This window comes from Falco punctatus (assembly GCF_963210335.1).
Source record: "Falco punctatus genome assembly, chromosome: 7".
Taxonomy (NCBI): domain Eukaryota; kingdom Metazoa; phylum Chordata; class Aves; order Falconiformes; family Falconidae; genus Falco; species Falco punctatus.
In genome coordinates this window covers 8,628,047-8,651,725 of record NC_137587.1, presented here as the reverse complement: position 1 = coordinate 8,651,725, position 23,679 = coordinate 8,628,047, and the positions used below count along the sequence as shown (strand labels likewise).

General features: G+C 45.7%; 1 protein-coding gene across 7 annotated transcripts in view; it reads left to right on the top strand.

The window, feature by feature from the left end:
- ESRRB (estrogen related receptor beta) overlaps positions 1-23,679 on the top strand; it is a 131,715-nt gene that overhangs the window by 86,747 nt on the left and 21,289 nt on the right. For all 7 annotated transcript variants that reach the window (XM_080396001.1, XM_080395997.1, XM_080395995.1 and 4 more), the window contains 2 exons: positions 3,628-4,037; positions 14,995-15,111. In XM_080396001.1, coding sequence (XP_080252127.1) covers positions 3,628-4,037; positions 14,995-15,111 — 527 coding nt within the window. The remainder of the gene's footprint in view (positions 1-3,627; positions 4,038-14,994; positions 15,112-23,679) is intronic.

The window sequence follows — 23,679 nt, the reverse complement described above, 5'->3', positions numbered from 1 at the left end:
GCAAGAGAGACCCAGGCAAGTTGGAATAAATCCAAGAAAGGGCCACAAAGATGCTAAAGGGATTAGAGGGAACGACCTATGATGAGGAAAGGTGAAAAGAACGAAATGTTTAGAATCTCTAAGCCTGTTACATGGGCACAGAAATAGTAACGGAGTTTCCTGTGCCAGCAAGGAGGATAGTTAGATCAAGTCTCTCTCCTTTTACATTCCTATTAAGGTAACTAGAGCTGAGCAAAATGGCTGTTCATCACTTTGAACTCTTTGCAAAAAACATTTAGTGTTCTTGAAGTTCAAGATGATGTTTTTCAGTGCCAGGGGACGCCCTGAGTCTGTTTAAAAATCACTGTGGAATCTCTATGACACTTGCAGAAAGTCAGAGCTGGTGAGACTTAGCTCAGTGTGGGCTGCCCAGCAATAATCAACTGTGCAAGTTGTAGCAGAGGCCAGAAAAGAAAACCACAAGCTCTGGAATGGCTAGTCACCTTAGCTGTGGTCTTTGATCTGTCTTGGTGTTAAGGACTTCTGCTTCCAAAGCATGCATTCACATCTAGCCAGAACTTGCCATGTATTATTGTCTCCGGGAAAAGAACAGGAGCATCCTCAGCTGTAAGAGTGTAGGCGCTTTGTGGCTCTCCATGATTTACCATCAGTCACTGTTTGCTTGCCTTGGGAAGGAAGGCTCCTTAATGGAGGTTGAGTTGAGAAGTGAATTGGTCCTAGGAGACTGCTCTCCTCTTTTTTTCTTTCTTATTTTGTTTTTGCAGTGGAGGGAAATACCTCATTGGGTCAGTCCTCTTTGTGGTCCTCTGTGAATTTTGGGGTTTTTTAAGAGACAGAAGCTGGTATTTGAACGCTGCTGACTATTATCTGACAGTACAGCTCACCTCCTTGTCATGCCTTTTTCATAGTGTTGTCTTCTGTCTGCCTTTAACATTACAATTCCAACTCCTTTTACTGTGGAGCTCCTCAATGCAGAACAGTGCTTTATGGTGGTTTTGCCTTCCGTTTTGACATTAACCTCATGTTACCATGCCCAATGATTTTCAGATTTTTACTACAATTGCACTTCTCAGGTAGGAAAAGGTTCCAGAATCTGGCCAGCACAGCAGCTTTCAGCTTTCAGCGTTGCTGTGAGATGGTAAGATCTGGTCTCAGCTAGCAAAGCTTCATCCTCCTCCACCCAGTCAGCTGGCATTATACCAGGAGATCTGCAATCTGTCTAGGTGCCCTGTGGGATTAAAGATGAATGCACCTGCAGCAATTATTCCTGTAACTGCTCCATGGCCTGTGGTCCCTTGTGATCCTCTGGGCAAAGCATGGGCATTCATCAACTCATCACGCTGTCTCTGAGAAGGACCAAACTCTGGATTCCTCTCAGGTAACACCAGGCAAAGCATCTGAGGAACGTGAGACGCCTGCCCATACTCTCAAGGTCAACAGTCTTGCCAAATAACAGACTTGGCTGATCGATCCCAGACATAGGAGATGAGGTCAAACATTGAGGATGAAACAGAGAAGGGAAAATTAAGAATTACTTGGGTCAAATGAGATCATAAGGATGCAGAACTGTGAAGTTGCTGCATATCAAACATCTACATTCAGATCAACAGATACACAGATGTGGTATATATACGTGTGCAATCCAGCCTTGCTATATCACAGAATGTTTTGTCCTGTCCCCTGATGGGTTTGACCTCTTGGCAGAAGGAGTTGCCACAAATACCAGGTAAATAGGCTGAAACTGAAATAGAAATAGAAATTGCCCACATGACCATGGTATGGTAACTTTAAACCAGCAGAGCTTCCAAGAAGAAAAGCATCCCCAGTCAGAATTCTTTGGATGTGTCATCAGGAAAATGCATGTATTTAGGTTTTCTTAAAAGCCTTTGACAAATTACTGTGCCATAGGGAAAATTTAACCTCTCAGGTTAATACTATTATCAATTAAAAAGTGTCTGAGACACAAACGAAGGGGTAAACATACCCTAACCAGAAAAGAAAGAGAAGTCAATTTTCAGCATGATGAAGGTTAACATGAATCACCCACAAAGATCAGTGTTGTGGTGTTTGATCCATGTGTTAATGATCTGGGAAGCAAGTAAACAATGAGACTCTGCAGATGACATCAAATTATCAAGGAAGACTGAAGAACTCCAGAGGATCCTAATAAAGCTGGGTGCATGGACAGCCCATGGATAGATGAAATACACTGTTGACTATTGCAAAACGTTGCCCACCAGAAGGCATTAATTTGATTTTTCATAAATCTTAATGGATTCTAAATTAACTGTGCAACTCAGGGAAAGATCTGAGGATTGTAATAAGTAACTTGCTGATATTCTCAGCTGAAGAAATGGTAACAATATGTATTTTAATTTAAAGAGAAAAAAGCAAACATTGTAAGCAGTTATATAATAGATAGGCTGAAAATAACATTGAAAATATGGTAACGTCAGTAGGTAATTGATGGCGTGCCTTTGTCTTGACTACTGTCCAGACCTTCAGCTGGAGAAGTGATGGAGCAGTGCCAGTTTCATGCTGCTGAGTAGCTGGCTCATTGAACTCTGTTCTGGACTGAACAGAAATAGCCAGACTAGAGGAAGTTCAGAGATGGGTGATGAAGCAGATAAGAGGTCTGCAGAAACTTCTGCGTGAAGAACAATTATATAGATAATGAAGAGCTGAAAGAGAAGAACATGGCAAAAGTACATTTCCTGAGAAGGAGAGTCAAGAGATGTTCAGGGAGCCTGAAAGGCTGCAAACACAGGCAATAAAAGTGGGATTTTTTGTTTTTTCATACACTGCACAAGTAATCGCTGGAACTCATTGCCATGATATCATAAAAATCAGTAGTGTTATTATATTCAATACTAAATTATATATTAAAACAATCTGTGAGTAGAAGAAGTAAGAAAAGCTTGAAAATGTGGTAAAGATGCAGTCCTTTACCATATATTTAAGAACATAACCTTCTCTCTAAGAAATGGGAACTTGAGAGAAGAATCTCCGTGCAAAAGCCCTTTACTGGTAAATAGAAGGAAGATTAAGGTTTAAGATTCAGCTGGATGAAAACTTTTATCAGATTATTTTCCTTCAGTTTCTAAGCCCTCCTTTTACTGATGATAGTGAAGTGGGGGGAGAAAAGGAATCCAACATGAAAATTAATCAAAGACTTCTGATTACAAACGATAATCTGTTTTGAGCAGGTCCTTTCTGCAGCGTCTGCTAGTGAACTTTTTCCTTGGAGCCAAGGCAGCACATCCTGAACTAACCAAACATCTTCTTCACCTGGCATGCCACAGACAGGTTCATTTCTTCCTGCTGTCCCAGGAGTAGATTGTGCCTCATCAGCACTGATGCCCCCTCCCAGCACTGCAGCCTGTGAACAACCTGAAATTATGATTTACATGAGTAGCCTTGTCTTTATTCCAGTGTGAGTTTGTGAGGAGTAGGCAGACTGTTCTTAGTGAGTTGTACTGATACTCCTGAAGGAGAAGGACCTGGGTGGGGTTGAACTGCCTGAGCCAACTGGAGTTGGACTGAGGTGGCAAAAGGAGGGCTCTCTTGACCAACCTGAAGCTGGGTTTGGCCAGGAAGCCACTGAGTGCCTTTGCTCTCTCCCCGCAGGCTGCTCGGCAGAATGGCCACGGAGGAGCGGCACCTCTCCTCCAGCTGTGGGTCCTTCATCAAGACCGAGCCCTCCAGCCCATCTTCTGGCATCGACGCCATCAGCCACCACAGCCCAAGTGGCTCCTCCGACGCTAGCGGTGGCTACGGCATCGCCATGGGCGGCCACCCCAATGGCCTAGACTCACCACCCATGTTCAATGGCACGGGGATTGGTGGTGGCTCCTGCCGTAAGCGTTATGATGACTGCGCCAGCGCCATCATGGAGGACTCGCCCACCAAGTGCGAGTACATGCTCAATGCAATCCCCAAGCGGCTGTGCCTGGTGTGCGGGGACATTGCTTCTGGGTACCACTACGGCGTGGCTTCCTGTGAGGCGTGCAAAGCCTTCTTCAAGAGGACTATTCAAGGTATGGTGGGAAGGGAGGGAAACTGAGATGTTCCAGACGTTGCTGAGATTGCAGTGTTTCCATATCATAGAAAAGTGGGAAAGGAAGGGTGAATGTAATGCACCTAATCCTCCATCCTTTTGTGTGCTTCCTCTCCCCTCCTGCTCCACTCTGGTACTTCCAAATCAACCTAGACATGAAGTTAGGCTTTGTGGTGGTAGGAACCTTTGCCAAGTTCCTAACCTGGCTGGCTACTAGATCTGGGTGTCTGGCCTAGTGGATCTTCCAGCCCCTGCTAGTGGCACTGATACCCTAATAATGTGGCTGCTAGTGGAGTGAGGCCTGGAACAGAAATGCTTTGCGCTCTGCAGGTGTTTTTAAGGCCCATTTGAAGAGTAGATGATGCTGCCTAGAGATGGCATCCCTTTAGAGATGTCTGCACCTTGAGGTGAAAGTTCCAGCATTACAGGAGTAGAGAGGTTCTCATTCTGCTTGGCCAGTACTAATTTGTGGCCATGGACTCCATACAGACCTTACCAAAAAGCTGGACAGGGCACTTGGATGAGAGTCAATCCAGTGTTCCTCTTTTTCCCAGTTCCACGAACCCTTTTAATTAAGATGCAACTTCTTTGAAAGAAGGTAAAAAATGCAGGCACTGAAGGAGATACATAGATAGATACCCAGGTTTTGTCAGTCTTACTAAGGATGAGACATTCCTCAGGTGATTTTGAAAACCTCAGTACATGTATGTGTAGATGAATTGCAGTGCATTGCTCCTGCATGTACAACTCACATATGAGGTGTATGGCTGCGTCCTGACTACCAGAGGTATGCCGCAGATGTGCACACACGCAGGTACAGCAGTATAACCAGAAGTGCGAGTGCATCCAGGCAAGCTCCAGTACCCGTGGGTGCTTGGGTGTGCTTCCATAACCAGAGCTTGTGTGCGCAAACGTGCCTGGATGTACAGATAGTCCCTTTATTTTCTGCACTAACTAGCAAAAGGGCAGGATCATTCGCCTTCCAGTGGAAAGTGTATTGAGTTTACCCAGCTATGGTGGGTTGTCTGGAGACAGATGTCCAGTGAGCAAGCAGCTGTACGTGTACTTTGTTGTTGGCTGGGGTCAATCCGCAACACCAGCACTTCCTTGTCTCCTGTGAAATGAAAGAAATGCACACATGGGTAGAGCACTCATTTTATATTTATTCATTGAATGGGCCTGATTATACTTTGTCACTGGGGGTGTTCAACTCTGGAGCGGACAGAGCAGTATAGGGTGCAGTTCAGCCCAGGTCTCTGCAGTGTTCATTATTTCTAGCTTAATTTCTTAGATTCTGTATCTCTCTCCTTACTGTTATCCAGTTGTGGGAATAATCACTCTGTATTGCCCCACAGACTCTTCCTCTTTTATTATGCCATGTGGAAAGTATGGCCATCTCTAGGGCACTGGCCTCTTCCCTGGCAGGGTTTCTGTGATTTGTAATTGCTGAATCTCCTGTGACTGAATGTGAATTTCTACTTGCTCTTCTGACTGTCGGCACAGACTCTGTCCCTCCTCCAGCACTTGGACCCATTCCCAGTGATCCTTTTTGGCATACTCAGGTGCTAAAGGAGGGACAGAGTAGTACTCTGAAGCAAAGCCCTAGGGGCTCCTTATATAGGAAAAGACTGAAAAACTAAGCCCTCATGGGAACAATACTGGGGCATCTCTGTGGCAGAGCAGAAGAGAGGTCTAACCTGGAAAGAGAGGAAAAGACCTAGAAGCTTTTGAAGAGTTTTCAGAGAAAATCAAAAGCAAATTATGTAAGGTGGCAGGAACCTACAGCCTGTATTAGCCTGAGTGACATGTCAGCTGACTTAATCCTGAGAAGGGAGAGTGCTTCTCTCCAACCCCCTCTCCCCAGCACAGCCATATTCTCCCTGTGGTTCCCTAATTGATTGCCTGTTAATGTGTAACAGATAGGGGAAAGGAGTAAGTGGAGATTTTTCTTACCTTGTCATCAGCTTGGGCTAGCAACCAAGGTACCAAAATGCTTTTATTCCCAAGACTGGGTGGGTCGAGTGTGCTGTGCCCAAGGGTGAGCAATTTCGGCTGTGGAGCTGAGGGCTGGGCCCAGGGGGGAGCACAGCAAACAGGGTTTCAGAGTTTGGTCGAGTCAAGAAAATGCACCATTCCTGTGCTCTGTTGAGGTGCTTGTGATATTCAAGCACAGCCCTGGGTAAGCAGGGGAAAAGGATTTAAGGATCATGTAAAAGAGGCAGCAAATGACAAAAGCATTTCCAAAAGGTGTTCATCCTGCAGCTCTATTCGGTAGATGTGTTGAGCATCTAACTGAAGAAGCAGGGAAATCTTCGTCCAGGTTGCCTAACATTGATGTAGGGTATGCAGAAAGCATGCAGGTGTGTATATTATACAGTTGCATTCTGTGCTACTATCAAAAGACTTGCCATGATTCTGGTATCTGGGAATGACATTGATTCAATGGTCTGAGCACAGAGATGGAGCTATGACCCCAGGATTTCCCAGATGCTTAAGATGCAGTAGGTAAATTCATCATCAGGCTTTTGTGGTCTCAGATCAGCCACTTCACTTCTCTGTGCTTGAGTATTGAAAGATGAAAAACTAACGACTATTATGAGAGTACTTAATCTGCCGGCTCTACGTTTCGTAACTATATTAAACAATAGGTTTGCATGCTGCTATAAAATGGGTCTAAATCTGTCCTGGATGATTAGACTACCACAGCCCTATCTAGATACCCCTGATAATGAAGCAGAGCTTCACACTAAGTCCCCACTCCAACTACCCACCTCCCCTGCTACAAATGACTGCAGTCTGCCTGTCTTTTTTTTTTTTTGGCTGTATTAACTCACATGAAACCTGCATGTCTTGAGGCAGGAGGATCTTGCCTTTCTGCTCCCCCTGCTACTGTTACAGCAGTGGGAAGAACAGAGATCCAAGCTGCAGACCTTTTTTGAGCCTGACAGCTCTGCAACTCACTTTCCCACTTAGCCAGATGAGGCCAGACTGTCCTGGACAGCCTGAGGGCTGTTGCTTTTCAAGTGATGGGGAGAAGACAGGCTGAAGCACTTGGCAGTTCTGGGTTAACAGTTGGAATTGATGATCTTAAAGGTCTTTTCCAACCTAAGTGATTCCATGATTCTATGGACATCGCTGGTTATCTCTGAGGTCACCACTATCACTCCTACTGGGAGTTTTCGATCAGTATGATATTTCCATAGAAAAGCAGAATTTTCACCAAGTCACATTTCCCCAGGAAAATTTTGATGATAGGAGAAAAATGATGTCAGGAAAATCCAAACTGTTGATTCACCTGAAACTGAATTGGAGTGTTTGCTTTTGCTGAACTGAGCCAGGATCACACAACACATCCTAACCTGTCCCACAGGTCATGGGGTGTGTGTGTGTGTCACACCTGTGACCTCTTTCATGTTGTGTTACATGGCCCAAGAAGGACGATCAAAGCCTGTGTGTCATTTCAGCTTTGCAGCACTGGCAATGCTTGAGATGGAAGGGTGAAAACCTGAGATGAGATGACAGCATATGCCACTGGACTGCAGGTCTTTCTCTCTGAACATGCTATTTTGAACCCCAGGGCTGGACTTCCCATGCTTTGAGGCAGAGTCAGAAATTCTGAACTGACTTGAAGTATTTTTGGTCAGCTAGCCTGTTTGGCAAAATTAAATTGTATTTCTCTATCATTGTATTGCTTTGTGGGAACTGTCCTTGGGGTCCCAATTATCTTCTAGTGGCAGTCTGCATTTACCTCCGTGATGCAAGTGTCCTCCATAAAAACATGTGCTGTGGGCATCACCTGACTTTGTGAATATTGTGGAAGGTGCAATCTAGCAAAGATAGGAGAGAATCTGAGTTTCAGGCATGTTGAAGTGTGCTGCCGTTGGTGCTTAAGAGAGGTCTGATTTGAAACTGAGAATTTCATGTTAGCTGAATGTAATGGGATGGGTCTGTTACATGAAAGATAATGTGTTTTGGATGTTTCTGAATTAAAACTTTTTGAATTTCTATTCCATGGAAATCCTAACTAATCTTTTTACCCAAATTTAGGACAAAGGCAAATGCTGGATTTCTTACGGGATATAAATTCTTAATCTAATTCTATCTATTCCTTCTTGTAATAGTTTGCTCCGTAGATGGAGCATTATATATCAATCAAATATATTGTCATTATCTTTTGTTCATCAGTCGTTACAACTGGTAGGTAGCTTTGCCTATTCTGAATATTAACTAATAACAGTGCTATGTAACCATATGAGTCTTTTATTATTCAACGTATTCATGGCTGTGACTACCCTTCATCTATTTTTCATCTTCAAATGGTGAAAATTAAGGCTATTTCTAAAATGACCCATTAATATAAAATAAAAGCCTAAAGCTCAGCAAAATAAATCTGAATTAAGATTTCTCTCTCTGATCTTTGTGAATCATCTCATTGTATGCTTGGAACTCGTACCCATAAGGTGATACAACAGGACTTGCAAGGAGTGATATTGGGAGAACTGGTTATTGGAGAGTTGGAGAGAAGAGACACATTTACTGTCACCTTTTGAATAGGCAGGTTGTGTATCAGGCAAAGTGCCTACATCTGTGGCTTCCCTACTTGAGTCTTGCAAGCTTCAAACTCACGGAGTGTAGCAACACAACTGCTGTGCTGGGATGTCCTTACAACAATAAGGGGCTTAAAATGTGGATAATGCGTCTCAGAAGACTTGTAGGGATTTATAACAGGCTTGTAACAAAATCCATGGTCTTCTAGGGCTTCCTGGTTGTTGTTACAGTGGATAGAGTAGCTTTTGGGAAGGGAGGAGCAGTTCAGAGAGTCTGCTCATTTTTGTGAGCAGAAGAACATTGCTATCCACAAGATCAGCGACAGGCCTGTGAGATGAAGAAGGGAGGGTTTGTGTCCTTGCAGTAGTGGCCACAGCAGCCTATCCTTCTGTCCTGTCCTTCTGTCCTCAGAAATGTGCATGCTACTTTTCAGGTGGGAGTTCACAGCTAAACCCAGAAGATGTTCTGAGCTTTCCAAAAACTTTTGAAACTTAACCAGGGAAAGTGCAGTATTCCCTGGATCTAGTACCTGAGTGCTGCTTACTGTTCACAGCTCTAGCACTTGGATTCAGAAAACTATCTCCAGTTGAACTCAGCTTTATTAGTTTTGTATTTTGTTTTTGCCTCAGTGCAACTGTACAGAGAACTTTGTGTAGAAGGATCTCTTCTATGGAACTTCAGTGAAGTATTTCTGATTCAGACACCCTACAGACAAACTTGCAGGGAGCCCCAGGGCCCATCTCCTGCGTCCTCGTGCAAGTAGGAGGCTGATTTGAGTGAGGCTGTACGAAACATCCAAGTCCTCTTTCATGGAGCAGGAGCCAGGTGTGTGTCCCTGAGGAGGCAAACAGGGCTGGTGTTACACCTATAGCTACCCCCTTTTCCTCTTATAGCATCAAGAATCCAGGAGCCTCACATTTCTGTTTTTCGTACTGTATAAGCCACATGAAGTAAAATTTTGGTTAATCCAAGCAATAGGGCTTATCTCACCTTCTTTTCCAAAGTCTCTTTTTCCTGCAAGTGATAAACACATGTACAGTGGGGAGTGTTTTGGTTTTGTTGGGGTTTTATGTTTGTTTGGTTTTTAGGGGGTTGGTTGGTTGTGGATTTGTTTTTTTTTAAAAAATTATTGTTTCCAAAAATAGGAGCCTCTACTGATACTTGTATATAATCAGGCACCTAGATCACGGACATGTCCCTGGAAGCATAGGACAGCCCTGCTGAAAATCAGGTCGCTTACTGAAGTCCCATATAGGTTCAATAATATCTGAATCCCTTTCTTTGAAAACTGTGGCTTAAAAAAAACCTACTTGCCTCATGGAGATCATTGGAGAAATGTTGCTTTGATTTTCACAAAATACCTCTCCTCACACCAGGACTCAGGCTATGATGCCTCAATTAGAAGGGCTAATTTAAGTGGAAGGTAATAGAGGATCCACTCCATGCGTATTATCAGTGGTCCCCGTCCCATTGCAGGAGGTCAGACTGGTGCCAGCTGAGGGCAGAGGAGCTGCTGGTCTGGCACTGCATTCACTGAGGGCTTTTCTACAGTTTTCAGATCCCTTTTCACTGAGACACCCAAATCTTTTTACCTTCAGAATCAGAGATAAAAAGGTTTCACGACAAAAGGGTGTGGGTACTGAACTGAAAGTGTCATCAGGGTTAGTGGCTTATTGAAAAGTCGGGTTACTTTCTCCTGCAGGCTGTCCCAGTCATGCAGAACAGCTGTACCGTGGAGGCACTATACTGCCTGCCTGATGGCACCTTCCTAAGGCTACAGTATTTTGCAAGTAGTTCTTGTAAAACAAACAAAGAAAAACAAAACTCCAAAACCCCCAACCAACCAACCAAAAAAAAAACCCAGCTGTGAGGGCAGTGTAGCAACTTTTACAAAAATTGGGATAAAAGGACACAGTTGCACAAGCTGAGGTGCCTATGAGATGGATTTCCCTGGGAATTCCTGCTCTCAGCCCTCACCCTGCAGGGCTGGCAGGGAGGGCACCACATGGTTGGTCACAGCCGTGGCATGCTGCGACAAATCACAAGGGTGAAAGACATGACTTGAACGTATGGAATTTGGAACTTAATAGCAGATATGTCTGAATCTGGGTTTACCCCTGCAATTCAGGAAGAGCTGTAACCATCTGGCCCTCTGAGTCACCCAAAGGAAGAGATGGGAGGTCTGTGTGCAGCAGTGCAGAGCAGGACAGAGTATGCAAGGAAGGGAGAGGAGAGGTAAAGAATGGTGAAAAGCAATGAAGAAGAAATGAGAAAAAGAAGAGAGGGGTGTGGGGGGTCGGAAAACAGAAGTTGAGAATGCTTTAGCTTTAAAGGCTTTCTTGGCTTCTTCTAGGTAATCTTTCTTGAGTTTCCTTGTAGAAAGGCTTTATAGAAAGGCAGGATCAGTAAGTAGGGAGCCGCTTGCGCTCTCAGTGCTGTACTAATGCTGAGTTCAGCTTCCCTGAGGAGCCCTGTCCATAACTTAAGCAGGAGCTTGATGGGACTTTACTGTGCTCCCCAAGCTCAGGGAGGCATTCTTCTCTTCCCAGGCCCTCCCCTTCCAGAGAGGTGTGGTGGCTATAGGGTGTCTTGAATGACCAAGCTCTGGTGTGCAATTTTCAGATGTTCCTATTATGTGTGCAATGGAAATTATGTTCCAAACTGTTTAACAATCAAAAGTCTAATTTTACAGAAAATACGGTAATTTTGCAGTTCTCCAGCATAAAAAACATGATCTATCACTTCAATAGTCCTTGGCTGTTTCTTAGTATCTCTCATCTAAAGGCTTTAAAGTACAGTTAAACCTTAATGAATCAAGACTCATGATCTCCCCAGAAGGTAGGTTTGGTGCTCGTTTCATTTTGCAGACAAGCAAACTAGGACACAGAGAGGAAGTGATTTGCCCTCCAAGGTGACATATGAAGGCTTAGAACAAATCCAAACTCTGATCTGGTCACCCTCCACTTGATTTTCTGAAGCTATTTTTTAGGTAAATCTTGTGCTGTGACATTGATGAGGTCCTAGCAATTTTTTCAGATCTAATGTAAATGCTGTCTAAGGCAAGGAAGTCTTTTCTAATAAGCAACAGTTCAAAGCACGGTCTTGTGTATTAGATTATCCCATTTTCTGCCCTTTCCTTCTGGGTCACATCATCTACAGTTCACAACACACAGAGACTTGACTCAGATTTTATACTTGCATGCAGACTTGTCCATGTGCAGCCTTGTGCACTGATGCTCTTCTGCAGGGCCTTGCAGCACCCCCAGCTGCTGCAGTGAAGGAGAGGCTCGCTCTGAGCCCCCTGCACCAGCAGCAGGGCTGGTGGTGTGACCGCCAGCCGCTGGGAGGCTGCTGGAATTTCGATGAGTTAATCTCATCACTTTATCACAGGGCACTTACAGAAATTACAGGGAGCTGTGAGCAGCTCACTGTGCTGGCAGCCAGCCCCAGGACCCATAAAAGAAATTGAGACACACACGAAAAAAAAAAAAGTCAGAGAACTTTGTTAAAGTTTTGGAGACGATAGTTTTTCTTGGATGAGTTCTGCTTGGGTAATGCTGATTGTGCCTTTCCTGGTGATGTTCCTGTTTGCTGCAGTAATGGTAGGTATTGCCCCCAGCTGTAGCTCTCAGTCCATGCAGCACAGAGCATGCCTTGTGGTCTGATGTAAAAGTCCATTGACTTTGGCAGTGTTGTCTTGTGTGAAGAGGGTACAGTGGGCCTCACTCTAGCATTTGCACCTGTAGAGAGGGCTGTAAGACACAGCTGTTGGCGCTTTCTTCCTTTAGACTGGGCGCAGTGTGTGGAAGGGGCACATAAGTCTCTGTTCAATATGAAGGTAACAAGCATGCTGAGTGGGATGTCCCACCAGTGCTGAGTGATTTTTTTTCACCTGTGCTTACCAGCAAACCACATGGCTGTAGCACTACATGGTAGCCCCTGCTTTGCTGTCCAGGAACGGGAGCTTGCCCAGTGCCCATCCTGCTCTGGCTCTGCTCCTTTAACAGTCATGATCCCAGTACAGAAGTGCCTTTGAGAACTACTCATTCAAGCTGTACACACAGTGTGTACATGGTAAAGTACCTACACCTGCTCTGACACTATTATATTCAGTTGTGATGTAAGCTTTGCAGACCATTTCCAGTATTTTGCTTATCAAGGACTTTGCTTATCAAGGGCTGGAGGCATGGGGAAGTTTGGGGATCTGCTTGACACAGTGTAGAGGGACCTTGAGCTGCCAGATGAGGGCTGTCACTGTCTCCTACTGCTATAATGGCTCAGTGCCCTTGATGTAGTGTCTGTGTTAGGGGGAAAATTTTTGGCCTTGAGACCACAAAACATGAAACCTTGCATCTCTCCTGAACTCTGGTCCTGCCTTTACTGAGAAAGGTGGGCATTGAAACTAAGGCAAAACCTTCCAAAGTGAGACTGTGTTTGAGTTTTATCCCAGGTTTGTTCTTGATCTGTTCCTTCCTGTGTGGGGCACAGCAAGTATCTAATGATGAGGTCAGGGCCTCCATACTCATGGGTCTGTAATGTGCTGGAGCTCTGTGTCTAGAGCAGGAGTTTGTTTATTACCTTGAGATCAAGCCTGAATCTCAATTTCCAGCTCTCTGAGAACATTGATGCATTGCTGGCTATTGAAATTCAGGCGCTGCACAATGACGAAATACAGTCTGAATAGAAGCAACTTGTGCAGCACACTCTGCTCCTGTAGACAAACTGTATTTTGGGGGCAGATGAGCAAAGGTGGAGGGTGGGTGGCTGGGCTGGAGCTTTAGGGGCAAGTTGCAAGTCTTGTGACAAAACGAGAGGCAAGAGGTAGAAGGTTTATAACTAGCAGGCAAATCACATTTAGGCTTTGGGGGTTCTGTGCTCCCATGGTTTCACCCAGCATGGGCTAAACATAGTGAGATAAATCAAATGGTGCTTTCTTCCTTTTGAAACTGTGCTGTGTCTTTCCACTCAGATTCCCAATAGGGTTTCCAACTGCTTAGTTAGCCCCAAGGTCCCCCCTGAGATTGGTATGTATCAGACTGTTGGTCTTTATTTAGAGGAAGGAAGGGTTTTGCACAAGAACATGGAAATCCATTACAGAAGTAGGAACATGTTCTGTTCAGTTCAGAATCAAGTACTGTCCCAGTGCTACTAAATTGTAAGCTCTACCTCTTATTTGACGGTATACTAAGTCCATACTGTGTGTTTTCTCAGCTCTTACCTACACTGCTCCCTATAACTCTGATTGAACTCTTGAATCTTAATTTCCTGCTCTAAACCACCAAACCAACTTTTCCGTTCTTCTGAACTGACTGTAGAGCTTAGAAATCCTTTTTGAAGCAGCCTGATTTACCCAGTAGCTAGGCTGCCTTAAACGTATTGTCATTGTCAATGCATCAACTGTCAAGCTTAGGCTTCCAGTCCTGCTCCACAGCAAACATTGAATACATCGAACTCTTCAGAAACATTGCCTCCAAAGTGAATGGCAGGATGCAGACAGCTGTTTCTGTTTGTTGTCTTCTAGGACTAAATAACTGTTGCATTACACTGTGATCCAGCATAATTCCACTTACATCCTCATATCAGACCCTCACATCCATGGTTCAGTTACATTCGTGACTTACGATAAAACATGATGTGACCAGATATAAATCTGGGATGCTTCTTTCCCTGTTTTGTCTCAGAGGCAGTGTTGTGAGGTGATCATGAATGAAAGGAAGTGAGGAAAGAAATGCTGATGCTCTGTGCAGAGGGATGAGAGGCAGGTGCACAAGGACTAATATATTAAAACCAGAAAGATTTGCATAGAATTCATTTTACAGGACATCTTATCCATCTTTCTCAATCCAAGCCTACTGCTTCCCTGCTACCTGCACTATACCAGCTGGCAGGAGGAAGCAAAGGAGGAAATGCCATTTCTGAACTCCCTCGTCCCCCAAGCAAGGCAGGAAAGGACAGGTGACATCCATCCCACAGACACAGAGCAAGACAGCAAAGGGAATGCTGCTAATGTCTGAACCGCTCCCACTCTCAGCCCCAGACTTGAGGGAACGGGCCAGGTTATGAGGGATGCAGCACATGGGATGATAGCATGCCTGGAGGACACTGTGCCTGAAAGCCCAGCATTGCAGTCAGCCCCTTGGATGGCAGGTTTCTCCCAACACTTAGAGCAGTATTGCTTTTTCTGAAATGTGTTCCAGTAAGTAGTGCTGGGCTCTCTAAGAGCCATCACCTGCTGACTGTGATCTCAGAGGATGTGTGTGTGCAAATGAGTGACCAAACATACAGCATATACAGACTGATGGTGGTGGGATATCTGGGCACTACAGCCTGTCCCTGGATTAGTGGGGAGAACGTGGTTCCTGGGTGACCATCTCTGTGTTTGATTGCAGGGAATATTGAATACAGCTGCCCGGCCACCAATGAATGTGAGATCACGAAACGGAGGCGCAAGTCCTGTCAGGCCTGTCGCTTCATGAAATGCCTCAAAGTGGGGATGCTAAAAGAAGGTAAGACAGAGTCAGACTGAGAATTGTTCTCTGTCCCAACAACACCTGGGACTCTGGGCTTTACAGGATATTCTAGGCTACCTACATGCTTTCCCTCTGTGGCTTTCCAATGGTATCTTACAGGCTTTGTAAGAGTCAGGATGGGCAGTGACCAAGAGGGTAGTCCAGAGAGGAGTATGGTTCTAGTCAGCACCTCATGGTAGGATATTACTTCTAGCACTTAGAAATTTGACAAATAATTGGAAACTGACTGTGCTAGACTGTTTCCTTTCCCAAAGAAACCCCAGACTGGAGGGTGTTGCTCTTCTTGCCCCCCAGGTAATTTTGCAGTGTTGAGGAGAGGCTCTTGTGTGATCGTGACTGGGTTGGCTGGGCTTCGTAAGGGAAGGATGGAGTTAATGCAGAGCTATGGCACAGTGTGCAATGAAGGTCTGCCCACAGTCCCACTCAGGAGACTTTCTGAAGATGGTGGGTAGCACAGGTTTGTCTGGAAGCTGTGGGTACCCTGCCCTGCTTGCTCAGTCTGTGTTGTGCTCAGGCTATTGATCTGTTCAGTGCTCTCTGAGCAGTGTTCAGCTTCTCTCGTGCTGCTTTTCCTCCCCCACCCCCTTCCCCAATCCTTGTCCATTGAAGGTGAACCACAGGGAATTCAGTGGCAATTAAACACATTCTTATGGATTGACTTTAAAGCTTTGTTTCCCTTGGGTCCCTCTGGGAGAGACAGCAAGGGGAGGAGGGGGAAGGAAGGAGAAGCATTGCATGTAACCCTCTGCATTGCTGTACCTGGCAGAGCATGGTCCCCTCAGTTTAACCACAGGGAACAGCAGTTGACTGTGGCCTGTGCAAGTCCTGTGTGCTGGAGCCAACATGCCAGCACTCAGCTTGCTTCCAGGTCATATCGTCATAGCAGCTGGTGATGAATTGTACAATGTCACTTGAGTGTGTATTGCTTTGCGCTAGGGCTCTCTCATTTCTTGAGAGGCAAATTGATGGCAGCCAATGTTGTTAAAAATGTATATTAGATGTTAAACCCTGTTCTGTTCTTTGATGGATGTGTAGTTTCTGTGGTTAAGTATCTTTCTGCTAGAGCACACCAGTTACCAAGGGGAGGAGATGCAAACTTGTGTAGTCTGGCCCTCCCTGATCTAGGTGTAGAGGTGGTAGGCTTGGAGGAGGCTTGATCCACTGCTGGGAGGGAAGCACCTACTTTTGGAGTTAGAGAGGGAGCACTGGAAACCTGCTTCTCTGCATGTGGTAGTTCAGAGAGGGGATATATCCCCTTGCCCACACACCAGTCCACACTAGTGACACTGGCTTTAGTGGGAGTGCAGATTGGTAATGTGCTCTAGCCTGCTCATATGAATCCCATAAAATAACCTTAAAAGCCTGATGTGACTCCAGTCACTCTGCAGAGCAGCAGCATGGGTCCAGGCTTTATGGCTGCCTGTGGCTGTGCTGCCCTGCATCCAAGCCGTTGAGCCTCTCGGAGCTGGCAGCTGGGCGAGCAGAGTCACAGGAGCCACGCTGGTGTGTCTGACTGTATGGCCAAGGCATCATCTGCTTCCAGTTCTGGGAGTTCGACAAAAGTCCCAAGCAGGGTCCCAGAAGGGTTTTGTGGCATAATCTCCAAGTTGTGTGAAAACAATTAACTCCTCCCGGATCAGTTAGGCTGGAAAGCAATGTAAGTTCATTCACACCATGCCATGCCTGAACTCCTGAACCCTGTGGGATACTACTCGTGGCAAACTGAAATTTGACTCTAAGGCTGCTTTTGTGCTGAAGTGTATTTAGTTATTCATATAGGGATTGATTTGGCGTCATTAAAGCCACTGGGGAGGAGGTGGTTTGCTATTGATGTTAGTGTATCTGTGATCATGCCCATAATATTTAGAGCTGTGGAATATACAGTATAAAGATTTATTGATAGTAACAAGATGCAAGAACACATGACAATATCAAGAGCAGAGGAGGCTACGCTAGCGATCTGCAAATAGGACTACTGTGTCCTAACACAGAGTGGTCAAGTGATTTGGACAGGCATCTTTTTTTCCCGTTCTTTTGCTCCGTTTCCCAAGCTGAGAAAAAAGGGTCATACTGCTTTGCTTTGCAAACGGATTGTGATGGACTGATTAGTTAACTTTATGTGAAGCCTGGTGGAAGCACAAAGTATTAGTATACAGAATTCAATCAATACACATCTTTAAAAGCAAAATCCAAAAAGGGAGAAAAATGGGTTTACAGTCTTTGGTCTCCACAGAGCCAGGAGTTTCTGGAAAGAACAAATCCATAATTGTTTGACTTGCTCAAAAATACAGAATTGACAAGGGATTTTGGATTAGAAAAGGTTCATTGGTCTTTTCCATCTCTGGTCTGTCATCCTATTAGCTCATCCACCCCTTTTCTCTGCCAGGGCATGAGTGTTCCCAGCTGTACATTTCCAGTAGTTTTAACTGTTTTTAAAAATCCCTGATGTCTTGGTTTCCCCAGAGACCCTGCAGTCTCCAAGCACTCGTTAGGATAAGATGTGTCTTGATACTTGAGATATGATCTTTTGGTTTTTTCTTTCACCAGTTCCCCTTCCTACTTTGCCTTGGTGTACCTTTCTCTTCTTCCTTGGGTTCATCCACGGCAGAAGGTTGCTAAGCCAGGTTCTTTCTCCTGCTTGAATACTGGGAGTTTGGAGAAAAATGGTCTTGTGGTTAAAGGTGAGATCTAGAAACCAGTTCTTCTCTTGACAGGTTCCTCCCTGATGCGCTTGGCACTGGGCTGGTAACTTAGTGGGGACATTTCTTGATAAAGAAACTGTCCTTCCTCAGAAGAAGAAGAGTATGATATTCCATTAGGATTTTTTTTTTTATTAAGGGTTTTATGATACCTTGTCATTAGGGGAGGAAAGATTTTCTTGGTTATTGTTGTCATACATGATGTACATACCACCTCCTGCCTGCTGGGCATGTGGCATGAGCATGTTCTTCAAGCAGAAGGCACCAGTATTCAAAGACGGCAAAAGCAGGGAACCATGACTTCAAGCTTCTGCCTTGTACTTGAAATGCTCAGCTTCGTACTGCAGGAGGGACTTAAGTTCTCCCCTTGGGGAGTGCAGATGAGGGTCACCAGGCATCTTCTCTCCTCCCGACATGGGCTGCAGCTAGGTGAACAGCTGTGAATGTAGCCCTTTAAGATCTGGGGAGACTGCTCCTAACACAGAAGTGCAGGTTATTCAGGCAGTGCTGAGTGAATGAGGATCAGGGCAGGAAGAGAGCCAGTGAAGCAATCAATAGGTGTCTCAGATATCCAGGCCACTTTCTTTAAGAGAGCTCTGATCAATGCATTGCAACTAGGGAACTGCATGGACACCAGAGCTTTGCTGTCTCAGGTTCTCCTGGCGTGACGCTGCAGGGCAGGCGAGACTCACTGGGGAAAGCAGTAGGCGGAAAGCTCTGCCCAAGGAGCCCAACTGGCTGAGATGTCTGAAGTGTTGGCCTGTCTGGCTGCCTGTCTCTCACTTTCCCCTTTCATCGGGTGTGTGCCCCCAGAGAGCATTAATTAGCCCCTCACTAGCAGGGTCAGATAGGAAGCTGCTGAATCTGGAGTCTGGGATGCCAGCAGACTCCAGTCTGTGCCCCCATAGAAAGGCACCATCCCTAGAAAACCTGCACTCTGCTGCTCTTGGCCTTGCTGCAGCACCAGCCTGCAGGCAGAGGGAGATGGGGCATCTTCACAGCTTCATCCAGTAGAAGTGCATGTCCTCCTGCCCTGCAAAAATCAGGAAAACCTGAGCAACCTCTGATACTACTGACCCCAAATGGAAAAGACGATACCTACATACATGCCTGGCTAGGGATGGCCAGGGAAGGAAGGTGTGCCCTGCAACCTGCGGAGGAGAGGCACTGTTCAGAGCTGGGCATCCCTGTCTTTGGCCATGTCTTTGCTTCCAGCACTCTGTCTTGTGCCCACAATGACCAAAGTGCAGCTTTTTGAATTCTGGACTCTACAAAGTATTTCTAGATCTCTCTGGCTCTCTAGAATGATGGATAGAGAAATTTCAGCCGTTTGGCAGGTCTCTTTTAAAACCTTAATATACCTTGTTGGTTTTGGGGGGAATATACCCTTGCCATTCACGCTCTAGCCACCCATGGCCTTTCTGTTCTACAGCAATTTGTTTGTCTTTTAGAGGTAGATGTAATTTCAGGTGACACATGGCTTGTGTAAGTAGGCTCAGAGGTTTGATTTTGGACATTGGCTGGTTAAACATGACCTCACAGCCTTGCCCTCCACATCTCTGCTGCATCTCTGAAGTCACAATCCTGTGTGTCACCTTGTAGAATGGCACTGTGATGAGGACAGTGATGTCAGTCCTTTTCTGTGTGTCCAGTATGGTAGATTGACCTTTACTGGCCACCAGGTGCCCACCAAGTTGTGCTCTCACTCCCCCTCCTCAGCAGGACAGGGGGAGGAAATATGGTAAATAAGCTCATGGGTTGAGATAACAACAGGGAGATCACTCAGCAACTACTGTCATGGGCAAAACTCGACTTGGGGAAAATTAGTTTCTTGCCAGTTCATAAGAGACTGGGATTTTAAGAAAACAAAAGTAAAACCACCTTCCGCCTACTTCTGCTTCTTCCCAGGCTCAACTCGCTCATGACATCGACCTCCTCCCTGCCTGAGCAGCTGCAAGTGGATAGGGACTGGGGTTTAGTGGTCAGTTCATAAGACTTCGTCTCTGCTGCAGTTTCCTTCTCATGCTGTTCTCTGCTCTGGCATGGGGTCCCTCTCACAGGATACAGTCCTTCATGAACTTCTCCAACGTGAGGCCTTCCCCATAGACTGCAGTTCTTCAAGAACTGCTCCAGCATGGGTCCTTTCCATGGGGTACAATCCTTCAGGAACAAACTGCTCACATGTGTGTCCCCCACAGGCCACAGTTGCTGCCAAAAAACCTACTTCTGAATGGGCTGCTCTCCACAGGCAACAGCTCCTTACCAGGAACCTGTTCTAGCACAGGCTGTCCACAAGCTACAATTCCTGTAGTATGTCCACCTGCTCCAGTGTGGGGTCCTCCATGGGCTTGCAGGGTGAATATCTGCACCTCCGTGGGCTGCAGGGGGACAACTTGCTTCACCACAGTCTTCTGCACAGGCTGCAGGGGAGTCTCTGCTATGGCACCTGGAGCACTTCTTCCCCTCCTTCTTCTCTGACCTTGGTATCTGCAGGGCTGTTTCTATTGCATTTTCTCACTCCTGTCTCATGCTGCTGCATGGCGTTTTTTACCCTTCCTTGAATATGTTACCACAGAGGCACCATCAGCGTCACTTTGGCCAGTGGTGGGTCCATTTTGCAGCCATGTAAAGCTGGCTCTGCCTGACCTAGGAGTAGCTTCTGGTGTCTTCTCACAGTCACCCCTGCAGTCCCCTGCTACCAAAACCTTGCCACGTAAAGTCAGTGCAGTCAGTTCATCAAAGGGAAATGCCCTGAGATCATGGGAAGAGGGATGGGGATAACAGGTGAGGTGTGATGGGACATCAAGGTCTCTCCTGTCCTCGTCTTTGAGTGAAAATGACAAGACAGGCAAGTGGAGGAGAGGCAACACTGGACATACCAAACCACACGATACAAATGGAGCAGACTGGCTGTTGTCTGGGTATTTGGTCTTTGACTATTGCGGAAGCCCTGCAGAATTTTTCTTCAATGGATTCCTGCTTGTATTGTTTCTAAAGCTGTGGTGTTCACTGTTGTGTGCTGGCACATCTGCAGAGACCCAGATGGAGCATAAACAGGTCTGAAAAGGAAACAAAGCTGGGTCACTAACGCTTTCATGAAACACATGTGTGTGCAATCATGTGTCGCATCAGACAGTGATAAACCAAACAGCAAAGAAAATAACTGCCTAAAAATAATCTCATCCAGGCATTGAGATGTCATCCATTATTCCACCAGCCTTTGAATCTTGTTTTCCTCCTTAATAGGAATAATATGTATTATGTTGCTGAACATCAGTTGTCTTCTGCTCCCTGCCAGGGCTGAGACTTGTCTCCTCAGAGTCTTACTCATGACTGAGGCCTGAGAGTAACTTTCTGAGGCGTGTGAGTGCCTTCTGCCCAGCTTCTTGCAGACATCACTGGTTGGCTTCCAAGAAAGAGGGCAAAGACTGAAAGGGCCCTGGGGAGGTGTCCTTTGGTAGACCAGGTATACCTTATTTCAGAGAGCAGAAGCTATTTCTGGAGTCCCACAGATCTACATGCATTTCTTGTGATAAAAGCAGTAAGGCAAAGTCCCGGGATAGGAAATCTGCCCTGTATGTGGTGCTTCGCCCCACTCTTGTCTTTGAAGGCAGGTTGTCCTCTGGCCTAGCCTCTTGGCTGTCAGGAGTCACCCAGCGGCTGTTTCTTGTGTGGTGAGGTCAACAAATGCAAGGAAGGCAGGCAGTGGAAGATAGCCTTGATCTGGATGCAGAAAAGTGAGGCTCTTTAACAACAAGTGAGATGATAGGCAGTTATCCAGGAAAGGCGTATGATTTATCTGTATCAATACTGATCCAGGTAAGTCCTGATACCAGGACTGTATGTGCTGCGGTGTAGTAATCCCAGGTACACCCATGCCTTTCCCAGGCTTTCCTCCTTTGCTCCTAATGCATTTCCATAAGAAATGCTAAAGAACATGTTAAAATTTGACAGGGCACCCAAATTCTTTGTTACAAATTCTCCAAGCTCTTGGATTCCTATCTGTCTAATCTGATTTCTGATGTAGTAATTGCTGGAATATGTGGATACTGACACTGCAGGGCCAGGTAGTGAAATATGAATGAGAAGTGAACAGAGGAGAGCCGCAAAGTTCATTCAGCTCATCTTCCTCTTAATTATTCCCCTTCCCTCCTGTCCTCGGTGCCTTTGGGAATACCCTGCCTCCCAGGAACTTGCAACAACTTGATAACCCTAGTAGTGCCTTAAGTGCCTGCATCTCTGTGAATGTTGGAGGTCATCTCCACTTCAGAGATGGCGAGCCTGTAATCTCCAGATTTCAGAAGGGGCTGTCTCTTAAATCCACGCTCCTCCTGTTCAAGACAGTGGCTGATAGGGAAACCCTGTAGGCAGTGGAACTTTCCTAGTGTTTACCCCTAACTGCTGTTTCCCTTACCAGCTGCAGCCAGTGGCTGATGTAAACGTTTCCCAAGGAAGCAAATCTGTTGCTCTGGGCAGGCCTGGCTCTGGGATGTTATAACTTGAGTGCAGTCACCTAGTATCTAAACAAGGGATTCTAAGCACTGGCAATCTTAAACTACTTCCACTCAGTAACTTTGCCTTTGTCCTTCTCTAAAATCCAGATAACCGAATTAACAACAGAGCTTTTTTTCAGCAAAGTAACCAAATGGAGGGTGTTTAATTTCTGTTTTCAAGTGAAAGAATCTCTCAATGGAGTAAAGTGTTTCCAGCGACCTCTTCCCCACTCCCTCCTGCCCCCATCCGTGCTTCCAGACCATGTGTTCTCAAAAAGATATTTGATTTCAGTGAAAGCTCAGCTGACATCCCTGCAATATGCTCGGGTTCTTGCTTTGTGCTTCCTGGGAAGGATGAGGGCTCCTCCGGGGATCCTGGGTAATTGGGTTAGTGGCCAGCTCATGTCAGGAAATTAAAAGGCAGCCCCGATCAGGTTGCTGCTGCATACGATTTAATGGCTTTGTATTTATAGAGTATTCCGCCTCCAGCCGGTGCCAGAAATATCACTATTGGAGGCATCCAAATGAAAAAAAGAGAATGAAAAATTATTTTTCTTTCTCTAAAATACCCGTGTTTAAAAACAGACAGGCAATCCCCTGTCCTTTGAAACAGGATCTCCAGGTGCAGCGAGTGGTATCTTGATGTCTATATCGTCCACGCCCAACTATTTTCCAAGACATGATTTGAGCGTTTGCAATGTAGCTGGAGCTGGGCTGGATGGTGGCATGACACAGAGCATGTGCTGCCCTTGGCAGAGCAATGGCAATTCTCCCAAGAGGAGATTTCAGTGGATGGGCTGTCCGCAAAGCGCGCAGTGGGCTGATGGCACTTGGTATCTGTTTTCTGGCCGCAGAACTGGTGCACCCAGGACCCTCCCCACACCTTTCTGCCATATCCAATGGATCATGAGTCTGTTTAGTTTCGTTGCTCCCATTCATTGTGAATTACTAATCTGCCTAGGTTCTTGGTATACCTAACTAAATCTCTGTTCTATCAAACACGAAGTCCAGGCTCCATTGATACACATCTGTGTGGGTTCAGAGAGTCATCAGATCTGCACAGGTTTATGATAAGCACTTTGTGCATTCTGTCAACAGAAATTGTGCTTAGGGCTCTTGTAACACACACAGAAAAGAGGAAGCTGATAAAAGCTACAACCATCCCAGTATGGTTGCAACCGCAACCATTGTGCTACAAGCTTTTAGGAAGTTCCGACAACACAATATGTAAGATCCTCCAAGGTGAGCAAGAGTAGGGACTGAATGTGTGTCCCACTGCTCTACAGTAACTTAAGGCATGTGCATCAACATTTTCACAGCCTTTGGTGACCTACGTTCACCAGTGACTCAGC